Source organism: Phyllostomus discolor, chromosome 9 (genome assembly GCF_004126475.2).
Source record: "Phyllostomus discolor isolate MPI-MPIP mPhyDis1 chromosome 9, mPhyDis1.pri.v3, whole genome shotgun sequence".
NCBI classification, from domain to species: domain Eukaryota; kingdom Metazoa; phylum Chordata; class Mammalia; order Chiroptera; family Phyllostomidae; genus Phyllostomus; species Phyllostomus discolor.
This window is the reverse complement of record NC_040911.2, coordinates 103,724,831-103,747,457: the sequence shown is the minus strand read 5'-3', so window position 1 is coordinate 103,747,457 and position 22,627 is coordinate 103,724,831. Positions and strand designations below refer to the sequence as shown.

The 22,627-nt window shown below is 68.0% G+C and overlaps 1 protein-coding gene across 1 annotated transcript in view; it reads right to left on the bottom strand.

Moving 5' to 3' along the window:
* PHACTR3 (phosphatase and actin regulator 3) overlaps window positions 1-22,627 on the bottom strand; it is a 104,678-nt gene that overhangs the window by 23,679 nt on the left and 58,372 nt on the right. The window contains exons 2-5 of the mRNA XM_028523640.2: window positions 11,359-11,520; window positions 9,788-9,865; window positions 4,854-5,054; window positions 1,258-1,452 (exon numbers count right to left, since the gene is read on the bottom strand). Of these exons, the coding sequence (XP_028379441.2) occupies window positions 1,258-1,452; window positions 4,854-5,054; window positions 9,788-9,865; window positions 11,359-11,520 (636 nt within the window). The remainder of the gene's footprint in view (window positions 1-1,257; window positions 1,453-4,853; window positions 5,055-9,787; window positions 9,866-11,358; window positions 11,521-22,627) is intronic.

Genomic DNA, 22,627 nt, shown 5'->3' with positions numbered 1-22,627 from the left:
ATATCTAGTACCCCAACATACTTTAATTATGTTTTAGTTGTTGGCAACCCTGTTTAAAAACGGAACCGCGTACGGGCCCAGCACAGCAGGGCCAGGGTGGCAGGTGGGGGGGTGGGGCCTGTGGAGTGGCAGGATTTCCCCAGAGGAAAGGGAAGAAAAGGTCAGTGGAACAAAGACAAAACTCCCAAACGGAGTCTCAGCTGCGGGAGTTCCGGGCCAAAGCCCGCAGCCCGCGTCTGTCCCTTCTGCTCCCGCTCCACCCCGGCAGCAGTGGGGGCACCGCCAACCAGCGCCCCCCACGCACGTCCCCACGGGAAAGGACCTGGCGAACGCCGGCCGGCCAGGGGCGTGAGGCCGTGCGGTTCTGGCCAGGAAAGGCTCCCAGAAGGGGGGCCAGGGGTGCGCTGACCCAGTGACCAGAGAGAAAGGAACATTCCAGCAGGGACAGCAGTGGGGAGGGGGAGGGGGAGGGGGAGGGAGCACTTTGCGCCCCAGACTGGCTCCCGGCCTTCGTTGGCTGGGGACCCGGACAGGCCACTGGAGTCCCTGACCCTCAGTTTCCTCCAGTGCCAGTCGGGCACCTGCCCTGCCCCCTGAGGACTGCGAGTGAACCCTGCGCATCGGGGGTTTCTTGGGGCGCCTGGGCTGGTGCGCACCCGGCAGCTGGGAAGCAGCAGTGTGGTGGGCGGGCGGCGGTCCGGGACTTGGAGCACAGCGCCCTCGCCTCCACTCCCTCTGCCCCGAGGCTGCCCATCAGGGTTCTCCCGGACTCCCCCCGCCCCCAGCCAGGGGCCAGCTTTTCCTGAGACCGGCAGCGTCCTGATACCGGTGTCTCGGCCATCTGGGACCCGGCCAAACGCCCCCCTCTCTGGACCCACTCGGACCTGCCCGCCGGCACCAGGCTCACCAGAGCAACGACTGGTGAACAGTCAGACGAGCAGACTCGGGGAGAGACTGGGCGAGGGAGGCCGAGAGGGAGGGGGAGACGCAGGACCCCCTCACCAGGCAGACGGAGAGAGACCTCCTTCGGGCCTGGCTGTGTCTCCTGCTCCGCAGGCCTCCTGCCCCACGTGCTGGAGGGGTCTCACTGAGAACAGCCCTCCTGCCCCCAGCTCTGCCGCCTGCCCGCCCCCGCCCAGAGCCTGCCGACTCCGAGGGCGAGAGAGCTGGCCCCCAGCGGGAGGCCCGGCCAGGGCGGCGGAGGCACTGACCAACGGACCGATGGGAGGGAGGGAGGAGTGATGCACGCAGACCCACCTGTGACACTTTTTGTGGCTTTGGCGCCTGCCTTGGGTGGTGGGGTGGGCAGCAGCGGGGGGCTGGGGAGCTGGCCCATGGGCCTCTCCAGGGTTCCGGGAGGACTGTCCAGGGCGTCGGGCCCAGCTAAGGCTTGGGGGGCCTCGTCGGTGGGAGGCGGAAGGCCGCCGGCAGCGTCTGCTCCTCCACCTCTGGCTGCATCAGAAGCAAACAGAGAGTTCCCGGAGCGTGGTTCCTCTGACCGGTGGGCGTGGGCGTGGGCGTGGGCGGGGGCGAGGGCTGCGGGGCTGGGAGGGGCGGCGGGCGGCGGGCGGCGGGGAACCAAACACCAGGAGGGCACCCGGCACACAGACTTGACTTCCCGCGCGTTCAACTGTCGACAGCACTGCCCACCCCACGCGGAGAGGGCGAGGGCGAGGGCGAGGGCGAGGGCGAGGGCGAGGGCGAGGGCGGGAAACTCGAGGAGCCAGAGCCAGCCCGTCTCACCAGCTAGGGGGCGCCAAAGCTCCCACCTGGCCTGGGTGGGGGTCGCCGTCTCAGGTCTTGGGATCAGACACACCTGGGCTTCCTCTGTGACCGTGGAGAGGTCCCGAAGCCCCCCTGCACCTGCGTGCACCCCTGCACCAGCTGTGCGTGACCAGTAACGGGAGCCCCCCACTAGAGGAGGCAACGAGCTGTGTGCCTGGCACTCGGCAGAGCCTCCCGGTCCGTGCAGGCAGGCGCTGAGGCCACGCCAGTTTTCAGTAGCACCAACCCCCCCCCCCGGCACGCCAGATAGGCATGGGGGGCGGGGGCAGCCTGCTGGAGCCCCCACCCCACGCGCCACTTGCAGCTGCCAGTCCAGGCTTCCCCGGGGCAGCTCCTCCAGACCCTCGAGCGCCGCCCCACACCCTGGCCCCCCACCTTCTCTCAACCCACCCTCCCGCTTCCCGCCTCTCTGTCCAGCTCAGTGTTCCCCCGCCACCTCGCCCACACCCCCAAGCCCCGCCCCCTCCCTCCCCACTGAACTGAACGAGTGCCCCACCTCCAGGTGAAGCCTCCAGCTCCCCACCCCTGCGGGGTGCAGGGAAGCCCCAGGCTAGGCCACGCCGGGACTCCGCCCTGGGCCCTCCGCTCCGCCTCCAGCCTCACGGGGAAACGGAGGCCGTGGGGTAGGCACTCCCCTCCGACTCCTCTGACACAGACTGACTGTCCTCCACACCCGCCTCCCCCCTCCCCGCCCACCCTGCCATGGAGGCAGCCTCCTGCCCCCACCTCGGGCTCCCTGCCGCCCAGGCCCGGGCGAGGCCCTTGCTGTCCCGTCTTCACGCCCCCCGGGGAGGTGCTGACACCCAGAACCACCTTGCCCCGCTGGTCCCAAGGTCGGGGTGGGGCCCATCATCCACTGGGGACCCAGCCTGGCAGCCCCGGCCCCTCACCTGCAGAGCAGGGTGCTGTCCATGGTGCTAACCGCACACGCCGCCAGAGCCGGGCGGGGTCCCTGCCCGTGGGGAGCGCCCTGAAACTCGGCGAAGTGTGTGCTGTGCATCCTGTGGGCCCCTTACTCACTGCCCTTCAGCCATCTCGGCAGCGGCCCTCGCCCCCAGCACTGCCCAGAGGGACCTGGAGCCAGCGGGGGCGTTCCCTCCCTGCCCTCCGCAGGGGCCACTAGCCGCCTGCGGCTGGTGAGCGCCCGATGGACAGCGGGGTGACCGAGAGCCGGACTCCGGTTTATTGAACCAACAGCCACACCCCCAAGGGTGTCCTCACAGGGGGTGACGGCCGGGCGGGGCGGCTCTGGGGGTTTCCAGGAGTCAGCGGTCACACCCACACCCGCTCAACCCGAGAGCCTGCAGCAGGGATTCCCGCCCGTCCACGGAGGTGCCCTTCCCCACGAGCCCCAAGTGGAACGTGGCTTCCCCACTCTGCTCCGAAGGCCCTGGGACACCACGACCCAGCGCTCAGCCCCCACCCTCCTCCTAAGTCTCCCCCCTCACTCACCCACACTCACCACGGTGACCCCCCGCGCCCTGGCCTGTCTGAGGGGCCTGCACCTCACTCGCTAAGCCCACACCTCCCCTGCATTCCACCCGAGTGCCTGCAGCCGCCGCAGTAGCTTGGAATCCTGTTGACACTGAAACTGTAACATGCCTTTAAGTCTCAAACGCTGGACGGAAGAAAAACTGGGTTCGGATGACAGAGCGAGCTCCGCACTTGCCCTGATCTGGGGACATCTTCCTTGGGGCTCCCCGCCCGGCCCTGACCAGCAGGGGGCGCTGCTCACCCACTGAACACTCAGCAGAGGCTCCCCCGTGGTCCCAGAAACCCCAGGAGGAGCCCGGGTCTGGGAACAGGAGTCACCGAAGCCCCCCTTCTCCCACCGCTCTGGGAGACGACCCGCAGGCTCGACAGCCCGCCCCACCCTCGAAGGTCCTGCACCCGACTCTGCACCCCAGAAACTGTGGGGGCAGCCATGGGGGGTGGGGGGGGAGGGTGGCAGCGCTCCCCTCAGCCATCAGAACCCCACCCACCTCCACCCTCCCTGACTCCCGCTGCAGGACTCCCGTGTCCCGGGAGGACCCCTGAGGGGAGGGCGGGACTGTCCCACAGCCAGGATTCTTCCACCCCTAACTCATGTGGGGTCCCATCGGGGTGGCCCCTGTCAGCAGGTGCCCACCACGCTGGAGGGACGCTGGAGGGACGCTGGGGACGGACGGGCGCGGCGGCAAGCGGCACAGGTGTGCGCCGGGCAGCAGCCGGCAGCGGAGGACAGATGCCCACCCAGCTGCGAAGCAGAAGCCCCCGTGGGCTGGCCTCCTCGAGGCCTGGGCTTCCGACCGCCCACAAGTGCAGGACACAGCTCAAGTTTGGCGCCCACACTGTGCCTGACGCGCCTACAGCTGCGGCTCTACTAGGGAACAGGCCCGCTGCTCCACGGGATGGCCGCTGGCCGGTCGGAGGTGCGGGGGGACGGCCGCCTCAGAGCACCCGCAGGCTTCTCCACAGGGCGCATGCCTTCCTTCCTCCCGCCCCCGCTTCCGGGCCCCACCCCCCCAGCTGGCAACCACCACATCCACGCAACTGCAAACGACCCCGCCCCCGCTCACAGCCGCACCACTGACTGCTCAGGGAGGCAGACACTGGGCCGAGTCCTTCCCTCGACTCAGGCCCCTCTCACGCAGGGGCGGGGAGAGGCCCGGGGCCGGGCGCCGAGCCCACCTGGTGGAGAAGCAGCGAGGAGCGGCCACCCCCGACCTGGGCGCCATGCGGGTGGGAGGCTCCCACCCCCCCTCAGGACAGGCTGGGCTCTGGGCAGGGGGCAGCCCCTGCTGTGCGACTTGACACACCCGTGTCCTCCCCGGGGCACCTGGGTGGGCCCAGCGAAGACGCTGCCGCCGGACGCCAGCCCCGAAGGAGAAAGTCTCCTGTCCCGAAGCCCCGGGGTCGTGGGCAGCACCGCTCACCGGCTGTGCAGACCCGGGGAGGTGCGGGAGGGAGCGCTTCCGGCCACGCCTGCACCCAACCTCGGGGTGCAGTGTGCAGGGCCCAAGCCTGGGGCGTGGGTATGTCTCTGAGGAGGGTCTGCCGGTGGCCATCCTGGGGGCAGGTCGGCCCACACAGTTGCCAGCTGATACCTGCGTCATCCGCGTGGCTGTCCGCGGACAGCGGCCGGTCCAGGGGAGCCTGCTCTGTCCCGGCGGCCGGGGGCCTTCCCGGCTGGGCATCCTCCGGAGCCTGGGCCTCCTGCCCGGGGGCGGGTGGCTCGCTCTGCGTGGCTCGGGGGCCTTCGCCAGGGCTGCCCACCTTGCTTTCAGCATCTGCAAGGAAACTCGGCTGTCAGCCTGACCCACCCACCCTTCCTGCTTCCACACTCGGCCAGGGCCGGGCCAGGGCCTCGCCAGGGCCATATCCCTCCCCAGGACCCTGTGCGGTGCCCTACTCCTGCTTCCCACACCCAAGTCCCTGTGTACCCCTGTTGTCGCCTCAGCCCCTGCCCTCACACCTGCCTGTGCACCCCCCCTCCAGCCCCGTGGAGACGGGACACAGACCGCCACCCGCACCTGTCCCTCCTGGGTGCCCCTCCGCCCTGTCCCTGCACTCTGCCCCAGGGCTGCTTCGGTCAGTGGGGCATTAGCAGGTCTCAGTGGCTTCAAAAATGCTCGCACCCTCCTGCCTGCTGCCTCTGTGCGCCCCTGCCCGGAGGACGCACCTGGCTGGCCAGCTGGAGGACGAGAGGCAGGTGGGGCAGGGCTGAGCTGCCCCCAAGGTGCCAGGGTGTGTGTTAGGTGACGTCGCTGTGGCCACAGAGAACAGACTCAACTCTGCACCCACCTCCCTGCAGCGGTCCCCTTACGCAAACAGCTCTCAGTAACCCACCACACACACACACCGGGCACCTAAGACCTGGGAAGGCAGAAAGGAACGGGCCACGATCCTCACCCCCATGGGCTTCCACTGTGAGGCTCACCCGCCCAGGAACAGGACCGCCAAGGGCTGAGAGTGTCACAGAGCATGGGGTCCGTGGGAGCAGGCAGGCAGCCATCCCAGAAAAATGGCGCCAGGCCCCTGGCAGGACTAAGAGGGAGACCCGGCTGTCCTTGTTTGGGGCTCAGCTGCTGGAGCCTTTGAGGGTCTGCGCCTTGACCCCTTAGGGTCACATCTCAGTGACGGGGGCCCAGCACTCAGGAGTTTAATGCCGGGGTCAGGTCGCATAGCCACCAGGGGGCAGATCCAGGCTGGGAGACGCAGCAGCTGACAGAGGCCCCCCTTCTGAGACCCAGGTCACTGTCCCTTGCGGGCCTCCTCAGTCCCCACAGTTGGTTCGCCGGCCACCACGGGGCGGAAGGGCCGCATGACCCGCAAGCATTCGAGCAGCTGGGAGGCAGCCGTGTGGGGACGCCAGCCGGGCCCACAGACCTGCTTCCACGCGGCTCCTCTCCGCAGTGGGGGACGGGCGAGGAGCCAGGAGCCTCTCTGCCTACTGTCCTGGGGTCCTGCAGCAGGGGGCCTCCCCACCCCAGAGTGCCAGCGAGTCCGAGAGAGCACAGGCCATCCTCCTGGGACTGCTGTGCAGTTAGTGGCGACGGTCCCCCACCTCAGCAACCTGCACACCGGGAATGAGCCCGTGGGGACACAGGGCCCAGAGGCCCCGAGGTCGCCAGGCTTCCCGGGACTCCACAGAGCTGCCCGGGCACAGCGCAGGCCCCGAACGCCCCCCGCCCCCGCTTCCTCAGCTGAGCGGGCTCTGAGCTGCAGCCCTTAATCTTGTTCAATGAAAGTTACAGTTCCCAAAATAGCCCTGGTGGCAGGGCGGTTGCTAGGCAACGCTGGTGGGGGGGGAGAGCCGTGGGCGCAGCCCCCGTCCCACACTGCCCTTCCCCTCCCGAGGGCCAGGCCGCCGAGAGGAGCGTGGGGCTGAGCCTGTGCCGTCCGCGGCGTGACCAGGAGAGGGGGTGTGCCCCACACACACGTGCACGGCACCCGCAGGCACACCCACGCACACACTGCCCCAGCTGCCCGGCCGCAGGGGGCCCAGACGGCCCCGCTGCCACCACCCCATTCCCCCGAGGGAAGCTGCCCGCGTCTCTCGGGTCACCAGCACGGCAGCGGGGCGACAAGTCTCTCTCGGCCAGTGACGGACGGGGCGTGCACCCCTGGGACTGCTCAGGGAAAAGCCGCGGGGGCACAAGCGGAGTGGTCCAGGAGCACGCGGCGGCGTCTGGCAGAGACCCCCGCTGGCTCCCGCCCTCGCTCACGGCCCTGGGGGGGCCACGCAGAGGGGCGGGGGCTGGCCCTCACCCGTCACTCGTGTCAGAGAAGGACGGCCACAGCCGCGGAGACGGAGAGAGAAGAAAGGGGCCCCTCCCCATGCAGACCTGATCCCAGAGGGTCCGTCCCACAAACAGTCCTTCCCGGGGTTCCAGGAACCGAAATGGGACATAAAACGGAAGTGTGGATGCGTCACAAAATCACCCCCCATGGAGGACGGAGGGCAAACCATGCCCCGGACAGGCCTCGGGGGTCAGCTTCCAGGGTCACGCCGGTGACCGCTGCACGGGCAAACTCCAGGGTGTTTGTCTACACGTGAGTGGGTGGGTCAGAGAGCCGTCCCTCCCTCCCGGGGTCTGTCCTGGCCAACAAATCTCAAGTCTGAGGTCTCGGAGCCGCTAAGGACACGGGCGGCTCTGGGAGGGTCCGTGGCCTGAGCCTGTGGGAACTGCTGTCACCTGCTCGGCCTCCAGGCATCCACACTGTGTAGGGTCCTGGCGACAGCAGAGTGGCCACGGAATGGCGCCCCTGGCTGCAGGGCCGTGCAGCGGGTTGGGAGCAGATGCCGCAGCTCAGGGAGACCCCATGACCCAAACCCAGGAAACCAGAGCTGCCCCTGGGGGCTGGGGGCTGGGGGCGGGGGGCAGGGGGTCTGAGTCCCCACTCAGAGCTGCCGCCCACTCCGGAGCCTTGGGACTCAGGGCCCCAGAACCCTGTCACCCAGCAGGACCCGCTGTCCCAACACAGGTCCCCCGGGGGCGGGGGGTGGGTACCTAGGCCCTGACCTTGAGCTTCGCTTTGCCCCCAGCAAGAGGCCCTTTCCGAGCAGGCGCACGCCGGGAACGCCAGGGCAAGCAGGTGCCCCCCGCGAACGTGCCCCCAGGTGCCACAGCCAGAGCACGGCCAGGGAGGCGACACACAGTAAGAACGCCACAGAGCCTGTCCAGGGTCAGGGGACCACCCTCCACTCCGCTCCCCGAGGACGCCAGGGTGCTTCCCGGAGGCAGCGCCTGGGGCCCGCCCTCTAGCACACCCTCCAGCCCAGCGAAGCCCCGGGCAGGCTGCCTGCAGACCCCTCCCTGCGGCCCCGGGGCCGCCCTGAGCTCCCGCTGAGGCCTGCAGGTGCCCGGCTGCTTCCTGGAGACTGTGACCATCGTGGCTCCGGCCACGCTGGCGAGAAGGGACAGAGCCGCACTGCGCTGCTGGATCCCAGCGCCGCGCCCCGTCCCGGTTCCCACCCTCACGCACCCCACCCGCCTCCCCTCGGCTCACTTCACGGGGCACCCCGCTTCTTCCCACCGCGGGGCCCTGCTCCTCGGGGCTGCACACCAGCGGCTGGGAGGGTCGGAAAGCGTGGGAGCCGCTCCGCGGCGCTCCGGTTCAGAGGTGCCCAGGCGGCCCTCCCGTGCGGCACGTGGCCAGCCAGCCGGGCAGGCGCCCGTGTCCCGTGCTCAGGGTGCCTCCGGCCTGGGCGGCACCAGACTCCTCTCCGCTGGGACTCCGAAACGCCGGAGTGCGTCACGACGCTGCGCTCACGGAACTCGCTCCCCAGCCCCGGCCCCCGGACCAAGCCCCAGACACGCTGCTGGCCGCCTGTCCCCCCCCGCATGCCCATCCTGAGCGGGTGGCGCGTGGCCCAGCTGTGCCCGCAGCAGCCAGCGCCGCGCTGCACGTAGGCAGGCGCTCCTCCAGAGCGTGCCGGCGTACCAAGCAGGAAGTGCGTTTGCAACACCCGAAAAAAAGACACTGCATCTCAGGCCCCTCCCGTTCCTGGTATGTGATCACTCAGAGAGAGAGAGAGGCCGCCGCCAGCCTGCCCCCTGGAGGGGGGAGGGGGGAGGGGGGAGGGCAAAACCCAGCCCCCATCTGCTCCTGTGCCTGAGCGAAAACGGGCCCCGCCCCCTCACACAGCTCGAAAGGTCAAAGGGACTCTCCTAGGTCACGAGCTACTCAGAACCCCACTGCACCTCCCAGGGAGGAGTGTGTCCTGCGGCAGCCACGGCCACGCTGCTGCGCACGGCAGCGTCCCCTCGCCTGTGGCCAGCAGTCGTGACGGGGACCCTGGGGCCCCCGGAGCCCGAAATACCACCCACCCACCCAATGCTCCGCAGGAAGGGCTGGCCGACCTGCGCGGGGCGCCGTCACACATGCGGGGACCGAGAGCCCCAGCAGCCGCACAGCCCGGCGGTCACCCTGCCGCCACAGTCTGTGCTCTCCGCCCGTCAGACAGAACTGTTACACAGAGGCTCGCACTCCGGGGACGCGAGCTGCCCTTCCAAAAGCCTCTCTCTCTCTGGTGGGGCACCCCCCCACAGTCTTTCCCAGGGGCCAGTCCCTGTCCCCATTCAGTCTCCGGTCACCGGCAACCCCATTCTCCCCCACAGCTGACACACGGGCCTCGGTTCTCTGCTTTCGCTCCCTTCCCCAGATCCGGGGCCAGGCCCGCGGGCACCAGGAGCAGTGAGCCCCGGGTCTGCAGGGCGTCGTCCCGTCCCACGAGGCGGTCAGCCAGCCCCCCGGAAGGTGGCTGCTCGGAGCTCTGTGCCCCACAGCAGGTGGCTCCCAACTCCCTGACGGGCTCTCGGAGGCCCTGGGGGCTGAGCCCGAGGGCCAGGACTCGGGGTGCTGCTCCCACCGTGGAGGCCCCGGCTGGGGGGTCCGGCGCCACACAAGGTCACCGGACTTCCCCAACTTCCATTCCGCCTGACGGCTCCTGGGCCCAGGAGGGACTCCCGGGAGAGACCGCCCACTTCCCGGCCCCACGACCCCTGCCCCCACTTACCCTGCTCCACCATCTCGAGCAGCCCCTTCTTGATGAGCTCCTCCCGACCTTGCCGGCCGGCCGCCTTCTTCTCCAGCACTGCACACACACACGGCCGGGGCGCCGGGGCGCCGGGGCACGGCGTCCGGAAGACACAGAGAGGCGGCAGGTCAGGTGGGGTCAGGGCCCGGTCCCCAGGGGGGCTGTGCTCGGGAGCCCCCAGCCTCCCCCCACCCCCAGATGCCCTCCGCCACACGCTCCTTAACGAAGGAGCCCCAGACCGGCCTCCCTCTGCCCCCAGTCCCCGGGGCGCCCTTCTGCGGTTCCTGTCGGCTGTTAAACACATCCCGGCCGCTCTCCGTTCATAATGCGGCCTCTGTGCGGCTGTCCCCCAGAGCGCCCTCCACACCCCCAGGTTAATGCGTTCAAAGAACTCACCAGGCGCGGGGAGTGGGGAGGGCCAAGTCCCGCCCCCCAGGCCCCCAGCGCAGGCACCAAGGCTTGCGGTGGGTGGGTGGGGGGGACTCCTCCCTGGCAGAGCCCTTCCTGCCCCCACCCCCAGAACCAGAGGGAAGCGCTCAGTAGCTCACTCTCATGCTCTCTCTTTTCTCTAGCTGTGCAAACACTGCCTGCAGTTGACCCCAATTTCCAAACATGAACCCACGCAGTCCTCAGACCCTCGCCTTCAAAGGCGCAGCGTGCCGGCTGCCAAGCCTGCGGGTCGCCCGCGTGTACAGGCCAGCTCTCTGCCCGAGCAGCTGCAGGGGCACCAAACAGAGCGGCCCGCCTGCCGCAGCTTCAAGCTCAGCAGCCGCGGACAGGGGTCAGGGCACTGAAGTCGGTCCATTTGTTCAGTCGTCTACTAAGCACCTACTATGTGCCAGGTGCTGGGCAAGGGCTGGGGGCACCCACTGGGGAGCAGAACCAACTCAGCGCCCCTTCGGGATGGTGCTGAACGTCCTCCCGGCCGGAAGTGTGCCGTCACCCCCTGCCGTCGTGGCCAGGTCGGTGCCGTCACCGTGCGTGCCCTGCTGTCCGGTCCAACGGTCTGTTCCCAGCATGGACCTCGAGGGGCGAACCCAGCCTCCCCCAGAGCCGGGCCGGCCGTGTGTAAGCAAGCGGGCAGAGTCGAGTGGGGGCCCCTCGGGGTCCTCGGAGGGCGGGCGTGGGGGTGCGGGTTCCCCAGTGGGAAGCCCCCGAGAAGAGCTCAGAGCTGAGGCCCACCCCCCGCACCACCAGCTGCTCTTCGGGCCCGGGGCCCAGCACCAGGAAAGTGGGTGGGGCGGGGGGATTGTGAGAAGCCGGGGTCTCAGTGCAAGTGGTCCTGCCTCTTAGACAAGGTCCCAAGGGACATGTGTGCCCTCAGGGTCTGGGCGCTGATGTGTCCTGGCTGGGTGGCTGGGTGGCTGGGTGGCTGGGTGGGTGGGACCCGGCAGGACCCGAGAAGGGAGGTGACCCTAAACTGAGGTGGCAGAGCAGCTCCCGGCTGCCACAAGCCGCTAAGCGTGGCCTGCCCTCTGGTGCGGGCCGGGAAGACAGCGCCGGCCACTGACCCACAGCGGCAGTGACGCCGGGCCCAGCCCCGTGCTCACCGGATGTCGTCTGCTTCAGCTTCTCGTTTTTCTTTTTCCTCCATTTCCAGGGTTTGAAGATCCGGCCCAGGGTGGCCAGCTTGCTGTTCCTCCTCACGGGGGGCGTCCGCGTGCCCGAGACCAGGTACTCCGAGCGCGCCGGGGGGGCGGGGTCCATCTCATCTGCAGGCGAAAACCAGGGCCGACGCAAGTGACCACCCATCCTGCAGGGCTCCCCGAGGAGCCGCCCTGGCTCTCTGGGGCCTGGGGCTCAGGAGGCCTTTGGAGGCTCGTACCAGCCGGGTGCACCCACGAGGGCCACATGCCAGCTCCTGAGTGGGTGGCTGCAGTTGCCTCCTGTGAGCCCCTCCCCAGCCCACTGGAGGTCCTCGCCCAACCTCGCCTTCAGCCAGGGCCATCTGAAGAAACTGAATTCCGGAAGAAGTCCCTCCGACCCCAGGACCTTTGCACGTGCCACGCCCCCCACTTGTGCCCTGCAAGCTTGGCTGCTCCGCAGAGCCTGCCTCCCTCCAGGAGCCCGTCCCTTCCTGTCCACACAAGGTCCAGTGCCTGGCCCTCCACTCCTGCGGGGACTCGGCGCGGGCACCCCGCCCCAGCGGCCGCCCGGCACCGGCTCTGCTGCGGTGCGGCACACCCGGCCGTGCCCCTCGGTGAGCAGCGGCGGAGTAAGTCCCTGAGTGGGCAGCCCGACGCCACTTTGCTCAGAAAACGAGGCCATTCTGTCCTCCCCGTGGGGTGCAGAGAGACGGGGTCCAAGGAAGCACACGGCACGGGTGCGCCCCCAGGAGACGGGCAGCAACCTGCTCACCCATGGGCAGGACACCGCAGGGTCACTGTCCGCCCCCCCGCCATGACCCGCGCACAGCGACGGGAAGCAAGGCAGATGCGGGCGGGCAGACAGGAAGCCTGGCTGGGGCGGGTCCGTGCACAGAACACACGGCACGGCCGCGTGCGGGCAGGTGGGTGGGCCCCAAGGAAGGCGACACCCTGCCTGCTGCAGTCCCGGGAGACACGATGGCGTGGGCTTCTCACAGGACGTACGTGAGGTGCACCACTTTTTCCAGAGAGCGAGGACAGAGGAAACGTGACTAAGGAGACCGTGAGGAGCAGAGCCGTGGGAGACGGGGCAGTGCAGCCCCGCCAGCTCCCCGACCCCCACCCGACGGCCAGAGCCAAGGCTGCAGTTCAGGCACCAATGCCGAGGGGCCCCAACCCCTCCTGGGGAGGGTCAGCGAGGGGACCCGAGTCCCTGACAGGTGCTCGGACCGACGCCCCAGGGTCATGCAGGCGAAGGCGGCCACCCGCCGTCGGAAAGGACAGGCCGGAGGCCTGTGACCCCCCACCTCCGGGAGGCGCTGCTTCCCCCCACAATGGGTCTCCAGGGCAGATGTGGCCATCGCGTCCACGTGCCAGCCAGCCATGCTGTCACCAAGCAAGGGACACCGGGGTGCGAGGCCGAACTCCAGAGACGGCTCTGCGCCTCTAAGCTGCTTCCAGGGCGACCACATCCGTTTGTCACCCGGACCAAGGCGCAGTGAGGGGACCAAGACAAGAGTCGCCAGCCAGGGTGTGCTCCTGCTCGCTCGCTCTCAGCGAGGCACGAGCAGCGTGCCCAGGGACTGCGGCCCCAGGCGGTCCGCAGAGCGAGCCCGGGGGGGTGGGGGGCTTCTCATCCCGGACGAAGCAGGGGCGTCTCAGCTCGGAACTCGTCCCTGCGGACCCAGCAACCAGGAGGACACCAAGGCAACGACGTTCCCCACTTGCGCCCCCCCCCCCCCACCGCCATAACCCTGATGCCCGGCACCCAGCGGGGGTGGTGCGCGGACAGGTGAGCCAGTGACCGAGCCGGCACCCAGGGGCCGGTCAGGATCCCTCCTGCCCTGGTCACCCAGCTCCATGCCCAGCGTGTGGGACGCGGCCGGTCCTCCCTGCCCTGGGCAGTTTCCTCCCCGATAGCCTCGCCTTTCCTTTCCATGCCCGTGAACGCCAGACGGGAGTGGCACAGCCAGTGCCACCTGTTCCCGGGGAAGCTGGCCGTCCCGGAGGCATTCTGGGCACCATTTGCCAAGAACCGGCCCAGCCTCCCCAAGCCTCGGGGCTCATCCAAGACGAAGACCCACATAGGCGAGCCCGGGGACAACGGGGTACTGCCGTGACGCCCCAGTCCACACCTGCAGGGCTCCTCGAAGGGCGGGGGCCGCCACAAGAAACATGCACACCCGACGAGACAACACGAACATACGGGGAAATCGGGGGGCGGGGGGCGGGGGTTCTGGACAGGGCTGCAGCACCCGGGGTAGAGGCCTCATGTGGGCGGCACTGGAGAGCCCACATGTGGCTCTGAGCCTCCCAGAAGCCAAAACAAAAAGGAACAGCACACGGAATAAATGACAGGTCAGACCACAAATCCCACCGTTTGCACCTGCATTGCCGAGACGGTGGCCCAGGTCACCGCAGAAAGGAAGGGGAGGTCAAGGGCTCAGAGAAGGAACGCAGCGGATGCGGACCGTGGGTGTCGCGGAGAGGCAGGCAGGAGCCTGACCTCGACTGGAAGTGCAGCGAGGAGCTCTGGGGACCGTCGGCGCAGAGAGGCTGGCTGCTCACACCCTGACCGCGCAGCACGCACGGTCTGTGAGTGGCCCCTCGGGGCTGCTCCCGCGGGCAGCAAAGACCCGCAAGCCTGGGGGCAGCAACCTTCAGAGGCCAGAGGAGGATGCAGCCCCTCCCCCAAGTTCCCGGGAGGCTCAGCCAGAGCCAAGCCAGTGACCGCCTCTGGACACCGTGACCTGCCAGCCAAGGACACAAACTTCAGGCGAGAGGCTGTGCCCTTTGGTGAAGGGTTACGCATAACCACCTCGAGGGCACAAATGCGTCACCCTGTGTGGGGGGGTCCGAGTGCACAAGAGGTGGGCATGGGTCCTGTGGGCATGGAGTGGCCCCCACACCCTCAGGGGTGGGCGAGTGTGAACGTGCATATGTGTGCACCTGTACTGTGGGCTTGCACATACGTGGGTGAGCACGTGCCTGTGTGTGTGGGTGGACATGCACACACACGGGTGGGCATGCAGGCACCCCAACGTATGCGTCCACAGAGATGGGCGGGCGGGGCGCCCCCACCGGCCTCCCTCCAGCTCCAGCTCCAGCTTGTGGATCCCCGAGGCTCCCGGGGCGGCAGAGGACCCTCGTTCCGCCGGGGAGGACCTGAGGTGCAAGGTGCTGGCACATTAGCAGGTCGCTCTGCCCGCAGGGTGACACAGCTGCGAAGCTGCCTGTGAGACGTTAGCACTTAATTAATGAAAATGTTTCCCCACGAGTGTGAGGAGGCCCGGCTCACGGTGGCAGGGCAGGCGGGGCCTCCCAGGCGCCCGAGTGGGGGGTGGGGCAGGTGGCGCCCTGCTGACAGGACAGCCCCTGGGGCCGCGGCACAGGCTCCGGCCCCTGCCGGCCCCCCGGGCTCAGGGCAGGCGGTGCACTAGCCCCCAGTACCCAACCCCGCCCCGGCCGGCCCTCCATCGAGGAGCCTGCAAACCTGAAGTCAGGCACGTTCCAGAACAAGGCCAACCCCCCGCCCCAGCACAGGCCCCCACCGCTCCAGGCATCGTCCGGGGGTGTATGGTTCACTGTCACCATCCGACTTCCCCGCCGGAGGGGGCGTTAGCCCTGTGAGCACAGAAACTGCGGCTGCCTCGCCCAGGACCGGGTCCCCGGCATCTTTACTGACACCCGCGCCCGGCAGGAGCTCCAGCAGACACCCGCCTGGCTGTGAACCTGGGAGGCGGGGCTGCCGGGGCTGCAGCCAGGATGCGGCCCTGCACATCTGGCTCCAAAGTCCACCCCTCAGTGACGCCAGGTATTGCTCCCTTCCTGTCTGCTGTCCGCTGGCCCGTCCCCGTCGCCTCTTTCCCTGTCACCAGGACGCCTCTGCCCTCACACACAGCGGAAGGGAAGCCCCGCCTCCCTGGGGCGTGCAGTCAGGTACCAGGTGCCCCGTGCTGACTGGCCGGCCTCTGAGGGAGCCGGGCACCGTCCGACTCAGACAAGGCTGGACCACAACTTCTGCTTGTTTCGTTCCTTCATTCACAAGCTCATTCATGCAGCGCTGCTCTGGGTCTCACCTGCACAGAGCTCACCTGCTTCAGAGCAGGCAGAAGACAGCGCGGTAACTACTGAGTGTGGCACCAGCCACGGAAGGGGCAACCCAGAGGCCAGGACTCGGGGCCCCAGAGCACGGCCCCCACGTCTTCCGTGAGCCCACCCCTGCCCCCAAGGAGCCCGCCTGGCACGGGTGGCCGTCCTCTGAGGACAAAGCTCTGGGCCAGGCCCGAGGCGGAATGAGGCGGTCCTGGGCGGTCCCGGCTGGCCACAGAGGAGACCGAGGTGCAGGAGTGGCCGGGAAGAAGCCAGGCAAAGGGTTATGGCTGCAGGGGCAGCAGCTCCGGAAACTCCGGAGGTGGCCCGGGTGGGCAGGTGGTTGGAGCCGGCCCCGGGGACCCAGCACGAGCTGAACCAGAGGTGCAGACCGTGCAGAGGGGAGGGAGACCACAGGCCTGCTGCTCATGGTGGAGGAAGGGACTGGGCTGGGGCGGCAGGCGGGGGGGGGGGGGTTGGGCAGGAAAAAGACCGACTTGTTTGAAGGGCGAGGGCTCCTGGTGGGGGGGGGGGGGGCGGCCTTCCCAGGACCTCTGTGGGCTCTTTCTTTCCAGCAGTTCTGAGAGTGGCTCCATCTGAACCCGGAAGGAAACACGGCCACCATCCTGGGGCTGGGGACCAGGACACCAGCACCCCCTCCTCCTCTGGCTCCCGGCACTGCGCCTGGCACGCGGAGTGAAGGACCAAGGGACAGGGTGAATGCGTGAACGAGACTGATGCTGAGATACAAAAAGTGAGACAAAACCCAGGTGCAGGTCGGTGGTTACCAAGAACAGCCTGGGTCACCGTCGGGCCCCTCACAAGCAGAACTGCACTTCCCGCACTGGCCCACCCGTCACCTCTCCCAGCTGCCGCCTGAGCAGCTCTTACCACGGACGGCACCTCCCTCCCTCCCTGCGCACGTGTCGCGGTGCTGGGAAATGCAGGGGAGGAAACGCAGAGACCCGGAGCCTGGCTAAGCGTCACGGGCGCCAGGCCCCGGACTGCGGCGTGTCCGGTCCTGCCCACACACGGGGGCACGGGCGGCAGAGCCCCGGCAGGGCCTCTGAGCCCTTCGGAGTGCACAAACAGCTCCGGGAGGCGGCGAGACCGTTCCTGCTCCGTGTCACAGCCGGGAAGTGCCGGCGAAGGGCGGGCAGCCCGCGGGCAAAGTGCGCAGCCGGCACAGGCGTGCAGGCTCCCCAGCCAACGTGCACCGTGTGGGCATGGCACCCGCCGTTCCCAGAGCGTGCTCTGTGGAGCCCCAGCACGGGGAGAGGCCTCGTGGGTGGGAAACACTGTCTACACAAAAAGCCCCCCTGAAGGGCCCCAGCACCCGCTACCACCATCAAGGCTCCGACAGGGCCCGCAGTGAGCGCCCCTGTGCAGCCGCTGGGCCAGCACCTTCCGGACTGACCGACCGGCCGCCCTCCTCACGCCCTGGGGCCGCACGGGAGCCGTCGGGTGGAGCGGGAGCGCACCCCCGAGATGAGGCGGGGCGCGTGTGTTCCTGCCAAGTGCTGGCACCAGCGTGCGGTCTGGGATGGAGAAGTCTCCCCCCAGTGTCTGTGTTCCAAAGACAACAGGACTCTAAGAGCCAGGCAGAGGTTGAGACTCCAAACTCCCCGAGTCTCTGGGCTCCTTCCAGCCCTCTGAGGCCCCCCGCAGCAAGAACTCGGACGCTGGGCCTGGGGAGCGGGGTGTCGTGCATACTTCGGGCACCAGTGGAAAAATCAGGACGTTGTTAAAGTGGCTCTTTCCTCACACGTACGGTGGAAAAAACAGTGCAGTTCCCTAGAAGGCCCATCTGTTTTGTGTCAACCCCACAGTGCTGCCAACGGTCCCCAGTGCCTGCCAGACATATGGCCAGTCCTCCCAGGGAGCGGCAGCTCGGCTCTGAGAGCCTGTGGTCCGGGAGGCGGCGCGGGAGTGGGGCATGGTGGGGTCGGGGAAGGCGCGGGAGGAACCTGGAGAGGCGGCTGCACCACGGCCCCGTCCTGGCCCTTCCCTGTTACAGGTCTTAGTAGGACACTAGGTGCTTGCACGTGTGGAAATTCTTATAAAAATGCTGTGCAAGGTGCCCGGACTTTGCAAAGATGGAAAGCTGATTTTACAGGCATCCTTCTGCAGGCCCTGTTTGACGGGAGAGAAGGGTGTTTCCGAGCGCGGATGGGTAAGCCGTGAAGCAGCAGCCGGGAGACGTTGGTGAGCAGCGCCCATCCCGACAGACGCGCCGGAGCCGGGGCCCAGCCTGCCTCTCCGAACGAAGCTGACGTGCAAGGTGAGGCCCTCCTGGGGCATGCGAGTCAAAGCTTAGGGACAAATGTAAGTTTTCTAAAATACGCACACTTCGGCGTTTCTCAGAGGAATCAAACAGGAATCTGAACTGCGGGGAGGACTCGGAGCCAACAACAGATCTGGATCTTCAAAAGGAGCCTCACACTTGGTTTGTGCCCGAGAGAGAGCGGCGGGTGTTCTCTGGAGAGAGCCCGGGAGCAAACACCTGAGACTCTGCCGGCCGCACAGCCTCCGCCATGACCTCCCCGCCCCGCGGCCGTGCGGGGCCGCACTTGGACACTACTTCACGGAAGCTAGCGGTGGGGGGTGTGGCCGTGGGCCCCCGCTGGCCAGCTCCTGCCTCACGTGGTCCCTCCAGAAAGGCCTTCAGGGAGGAGAGGCCGGGGGACGCACAAACCGGGCGAGGGAGGGAAGGGGCGGAATCGCACCCTGCGTCACCTTCGCACCCACACCTGCGTTAGCCCGGGGCCCGGCCAGCCTCTCCCCACCCAACTCGGCAGCTGCTAACGCGCGCCACTGAGCAGGCAGGGCCTGGCACCCCTGCCACGCCTGAGCCAGTGGCCGACGTCGCACAGGCAGCCCCGGCCCCGGCCTCCGTGTGGGACACAGTCTGAGGGGCCGCTCACACCCTGAGCCCCATGAGGTCAGGCTGCAGCCGCCCCTGCACCCCACCCTGGCCCCCTTCCCTGGTCTGCCACCAGTTCCTCCCGGGAGCACTTTCTTATGACTTATTTGCCCTCTAACCCTCAGCCCGGGGTCACCGGGCAAAAAATCCAAACTAAGACAACCCACTGCCCTGTGCAGGGTGCTGGGGTGACGCAGGGGAGCGAAACCAGCCGTGGCGCCCCAGCCTGCCACCTGCCTGGGCTCAGACGTCCGTGAATCACGTGCACAGGTACAGTGTGCTGGCCAGGCAAGCACCGTGGGGACGGGGGCGGGGACAGAGCCGCGTGAGAGCACGTGACGGGGGCTGGGCCCAAGTCCTGCAGAGCTGCCTCGAGCTCCGGGGAGGAGGAGGAGCCGGGCCGAGCGCTTGTCGTTGCCAAAAACACGGTGTGCGAACCCGCCTCGAGGGCTCCACACTCCTTTCCCCAAACACCTTCGCTGCCCACCCACCCCCCTGCATCCCTGTCAGGAGCCGCGCGGTGGGGGCCAGTGCAGTCTGGGGGGCCAAGTGACCGGCCCAGGCTGACGGCCCCATGGACGCCAGCTTCCAACCTCGGCAGGTGAAGACTTCTCCAGGTCCCTGCGGCCGGCGCAGCCGGCCCGCCCGGGGGCCCAGGCCAGCGCATCAGAGGCGCGCCTTGCCCGGCTGCCCCGAAGTGACCCCAGTCCCCCCCGAAGTGCCTCCTGAGAAGGCGTCTGCCTGCGCCTCCCCTGACCCACACAGGACGCTGCGAGTCCGAGGTCGCTGGTCCCCTGCGGCGGTTCAGACGCTCTGTGGACAGTGAGTCCACGGAACACTCGGGTCTCAGCATCCGGAGCCCCCCCCCACCCCAACTTCTCGTCGGTCAGGTAAAGGAAGTTACGCCAAGAGCACCGGCCACGAACATGGCAGAGCGCGGGGTGGGGGGCACATCCGACCCCCACGGCGCCCTTTCCCGTGGGGCAGGAAGGGTCGGGGCGCTCTCGCAGGGCACCTATGTTGTGAATCACATGCAAGTGTGGGTGAGGGCACAGGGACGTGGGGACCTGGACCCGCCGTCTTGTGGCTGAGTTGGCGGCGGTTTCGCGTGGGGACTCAGCCCGGCCGGTCTCCCTGCATTTCTTGTTTGAGCGACCCCACCGAGGTGGAGAGACGGCGCGTCTTGCCCACGCCCACGGATCCGGGCAGGGTCACGGGGCAGGCTCCCCTGCACGCTGGCCGTGTGACCACAGGCAGCTCCCAGGCCTCCCCAGCTTCCTCGCAGTCCCCAGCCATGACACGCATCAGGGCTCACGCTCACACCAGACACACCCACGAGGGCGCCAGGAGAGAAACCAGCTACCAAACACACACACGGCGCAAGCCAGACCCGCTCCCCTCCAGAACCAAGGCGGAGTCGGGGGCCCCATGCGAGATTGGTGCCGCAGTGTCTCTGGGAGGCGGGACTGCCGTGTCCTCCAGCCTGAGGTCCCCGGACTCCGTTCAAGTCCCACAGAAGGGGAAGGACGTGCCCTCCCCTCGGGGAGAGAAGTAAAGGGAGAAAAGGCCCCTTGAAGACGAGGAGAAGGCCAAGTTCACCCCAGCGTGCTGCCCGCCTGCCCAACCGCGCCCGGGGGAGGCCCACCAGCAGTTTTTCCGCCTGGCACTGCCGAGGGCTAAAAACCAACGTATTAAAAAGGGGCCCTCCTGCACCGCACACTTCGGCATGCTGTTTCCACGAGACACGACGACGGGGTCTCATCTGCAGGAGGAGTGGCCTCGTGAGCAACGAGACCCCTGTCCCTTTCGGGGTGGTGGGGGCTCCCTGGTGACAACAGGAGGCAGGACAGGCCAAACACGGGGACTCCACCACGAACAGCGGCTCGCCACAGGTGACGGAAACACGGCCGGAGGACGCCGACACCCTTTGCAAAGCTCGAGCCCTGCAGAGCGGGAAGGCCGTGCTCCTCCGGCCCAAGCCGACTGGCAGGAGCCACTCGGAGCTGCCCCGGCGCTGCTGCTGCCGCCGCCGCCACACAGACACGCCGCTCCCGTGCACACCCCCCCCCCCCCCCCCGACGGAGGTGGAACCGAGTGTGCGCCGGGTGTGGTGAAGCAAACGAGGACAGGAATGTGGTCGGGGTCGTTTGGGGGACACTGTTCCCTGCGGCCTCACCCCCAGACCAGAGTAACGCGGGTCCATCAGGCCGCACCTGGCCTTCCTGTCCGCCACCTTCAGGCACGCGCACCTCGCAGATGGTCCAGGCAGGTGGGCCCAGGACCCCGGGGCTCGGTTCCCGCTGGCACTCCGCCGCCCACACAGCACTCACACCCCCTCCCCGATGGGACCAGATGGAGGAGCCGGGCAGGAGGAAGCGCCGGGCTCCAGCCTCCAAGGCGACGGCAGCACACCACGCTCTGCCCGCCCTTAGCAACGGAGCTGACGGTGTGGGGGGCGCCGTGCAGACCCCCCGTCCCTCTGGAACGAGCCCGGGAAGCCAAGGGTCCGCGAGGCTGTCCCAAGTCCCTGAACCTCCGGAGCCACGTGGGCGCACACACACAGAGACGAGTCCCCACGCAGGCCCCGGACCGCGTGCCGCCCGCTGCCCCCGGCTGGCGTTCAGGGCTGCCTCCCCGGGAGGGGGAGGGACTGAGTATCTGGGGTCAGGGTTAGTGGGGCTCTGCCCCACCTGCCCACACCTCCAGGACCCTGAATTCAGACACGTGACCCCAAGCCTCGCCGACTCAGAGCGTCCCTGTCCCCGGCCGGCGTGACTGGCTCCGGGTGGGTGTGTGACTGAGCTGGGCCGTGAGGCTCGGGCGGGGCGGGACCGACATGTGTTCCCACCCGAGGTCAGGACGGCCGGGCTCCGGAGTGTGGGCCTCGGGCCACGGGCCGGACGCAGCGCCTGCGCGACACCCTGCGCGCGGTTCCCCAGACCCACCAGGCCCTCTGCTTCCACAGCCGTCACTCTGACTCCTCCCCGCAGCTGCGGCCGAGCATGAAAAGGCCCCACGTGCCTTACAGAAGAGAATGGGGGCGGCCGTGGGGGCGGGGGGAGGGGGAGCGCCCGGGACCAGGCTCTCCAGATGCACACCGGCACGGCCAAGGGCGGGGCCCGGGAGCCGGGCGGGGACGGTCCCTGACTGTCCAGCCTGGGTCCCCACACAGAAGGGCCTCTGGTGGATCTGGCTGCCCGTGTGTGTGCATGCCCGTGCGTGCCGCATTCTACCCCAAAACAAGCCTGCGACAGGCAACGCAGAACAAACACTTCTCCCCGCAGTTAACAGCTCTGGGGAAACGGCTCCATCGCCTCTCGGCCCGGGCAGGACCACCGGTAACGCTCATGATGGCGCCCAGGCCGGAGCCCCAGGGGCACCAGCTTCCGGGAAGCGGGCACCGATCTCTGCTCAGGGCGGGCCAGCCGGGGCGAGGGCCCCCCCACCGCACCCCGTTCCCCGAAGCCCTGGGGAAGGCGGGCCACGTGCCCAGAGGGGCCCGGGAGGCGCAGATGTTCCAAACACGCTGCCGTCCTGGGCCCTCGCCGCATCACCTCCTCACGATGATACAAAGTCACAGTTAACACAAGATATGTGAATGCGTACTGAGAAAGGCTAAGTATTTAAACGTAGAAGAAGCCTGTAGTTACTGAAAGCACAGACCCCAGGTAAACAACAGTCCAGGAGAAGAACTAAGTGCAACCAAGAGGAGCAAGCACACTGTGAAACATGCATTTCAAACCAGTGGCGGAAAGGACTCCCCACGGGAGGGGGCGGAGTCTCCCACCCAGACCAGGAGGTCGGGGCGTGGGCGCTGAAGGACACGTGTAAGAGAAGAAGCCGAGAAACGACCCGGAGGGCACCAACGAGCAGCTGCGCATCTGACCTGCTGCCGGGGACGCCCCTAAATCTAAAAGCAACACAGCCCCAAAGAAAAAAATACTAGCACATCCGACTGACAATTTTTAAAACTTCCAAACGTGAAGAGACAGCGTTTCAAAAAAACGCAGGGTGCTACTCAGTGGGGAAAACACTTGCAACATAAACCACAAGACTTCATCAGACTTTCTACGTCAAGCTCCAGGAATGTGACGTTTTCGTAACTCAGACGTGGCCTTGGGACTCACCTTGGCCTTGGGAAACTTTGGATCAGCGGGAACACAGGTGCGCCTGGGCCAGTCACGTTTCTGCACGGACTTGCCAGGCGCTGTGGCTCTG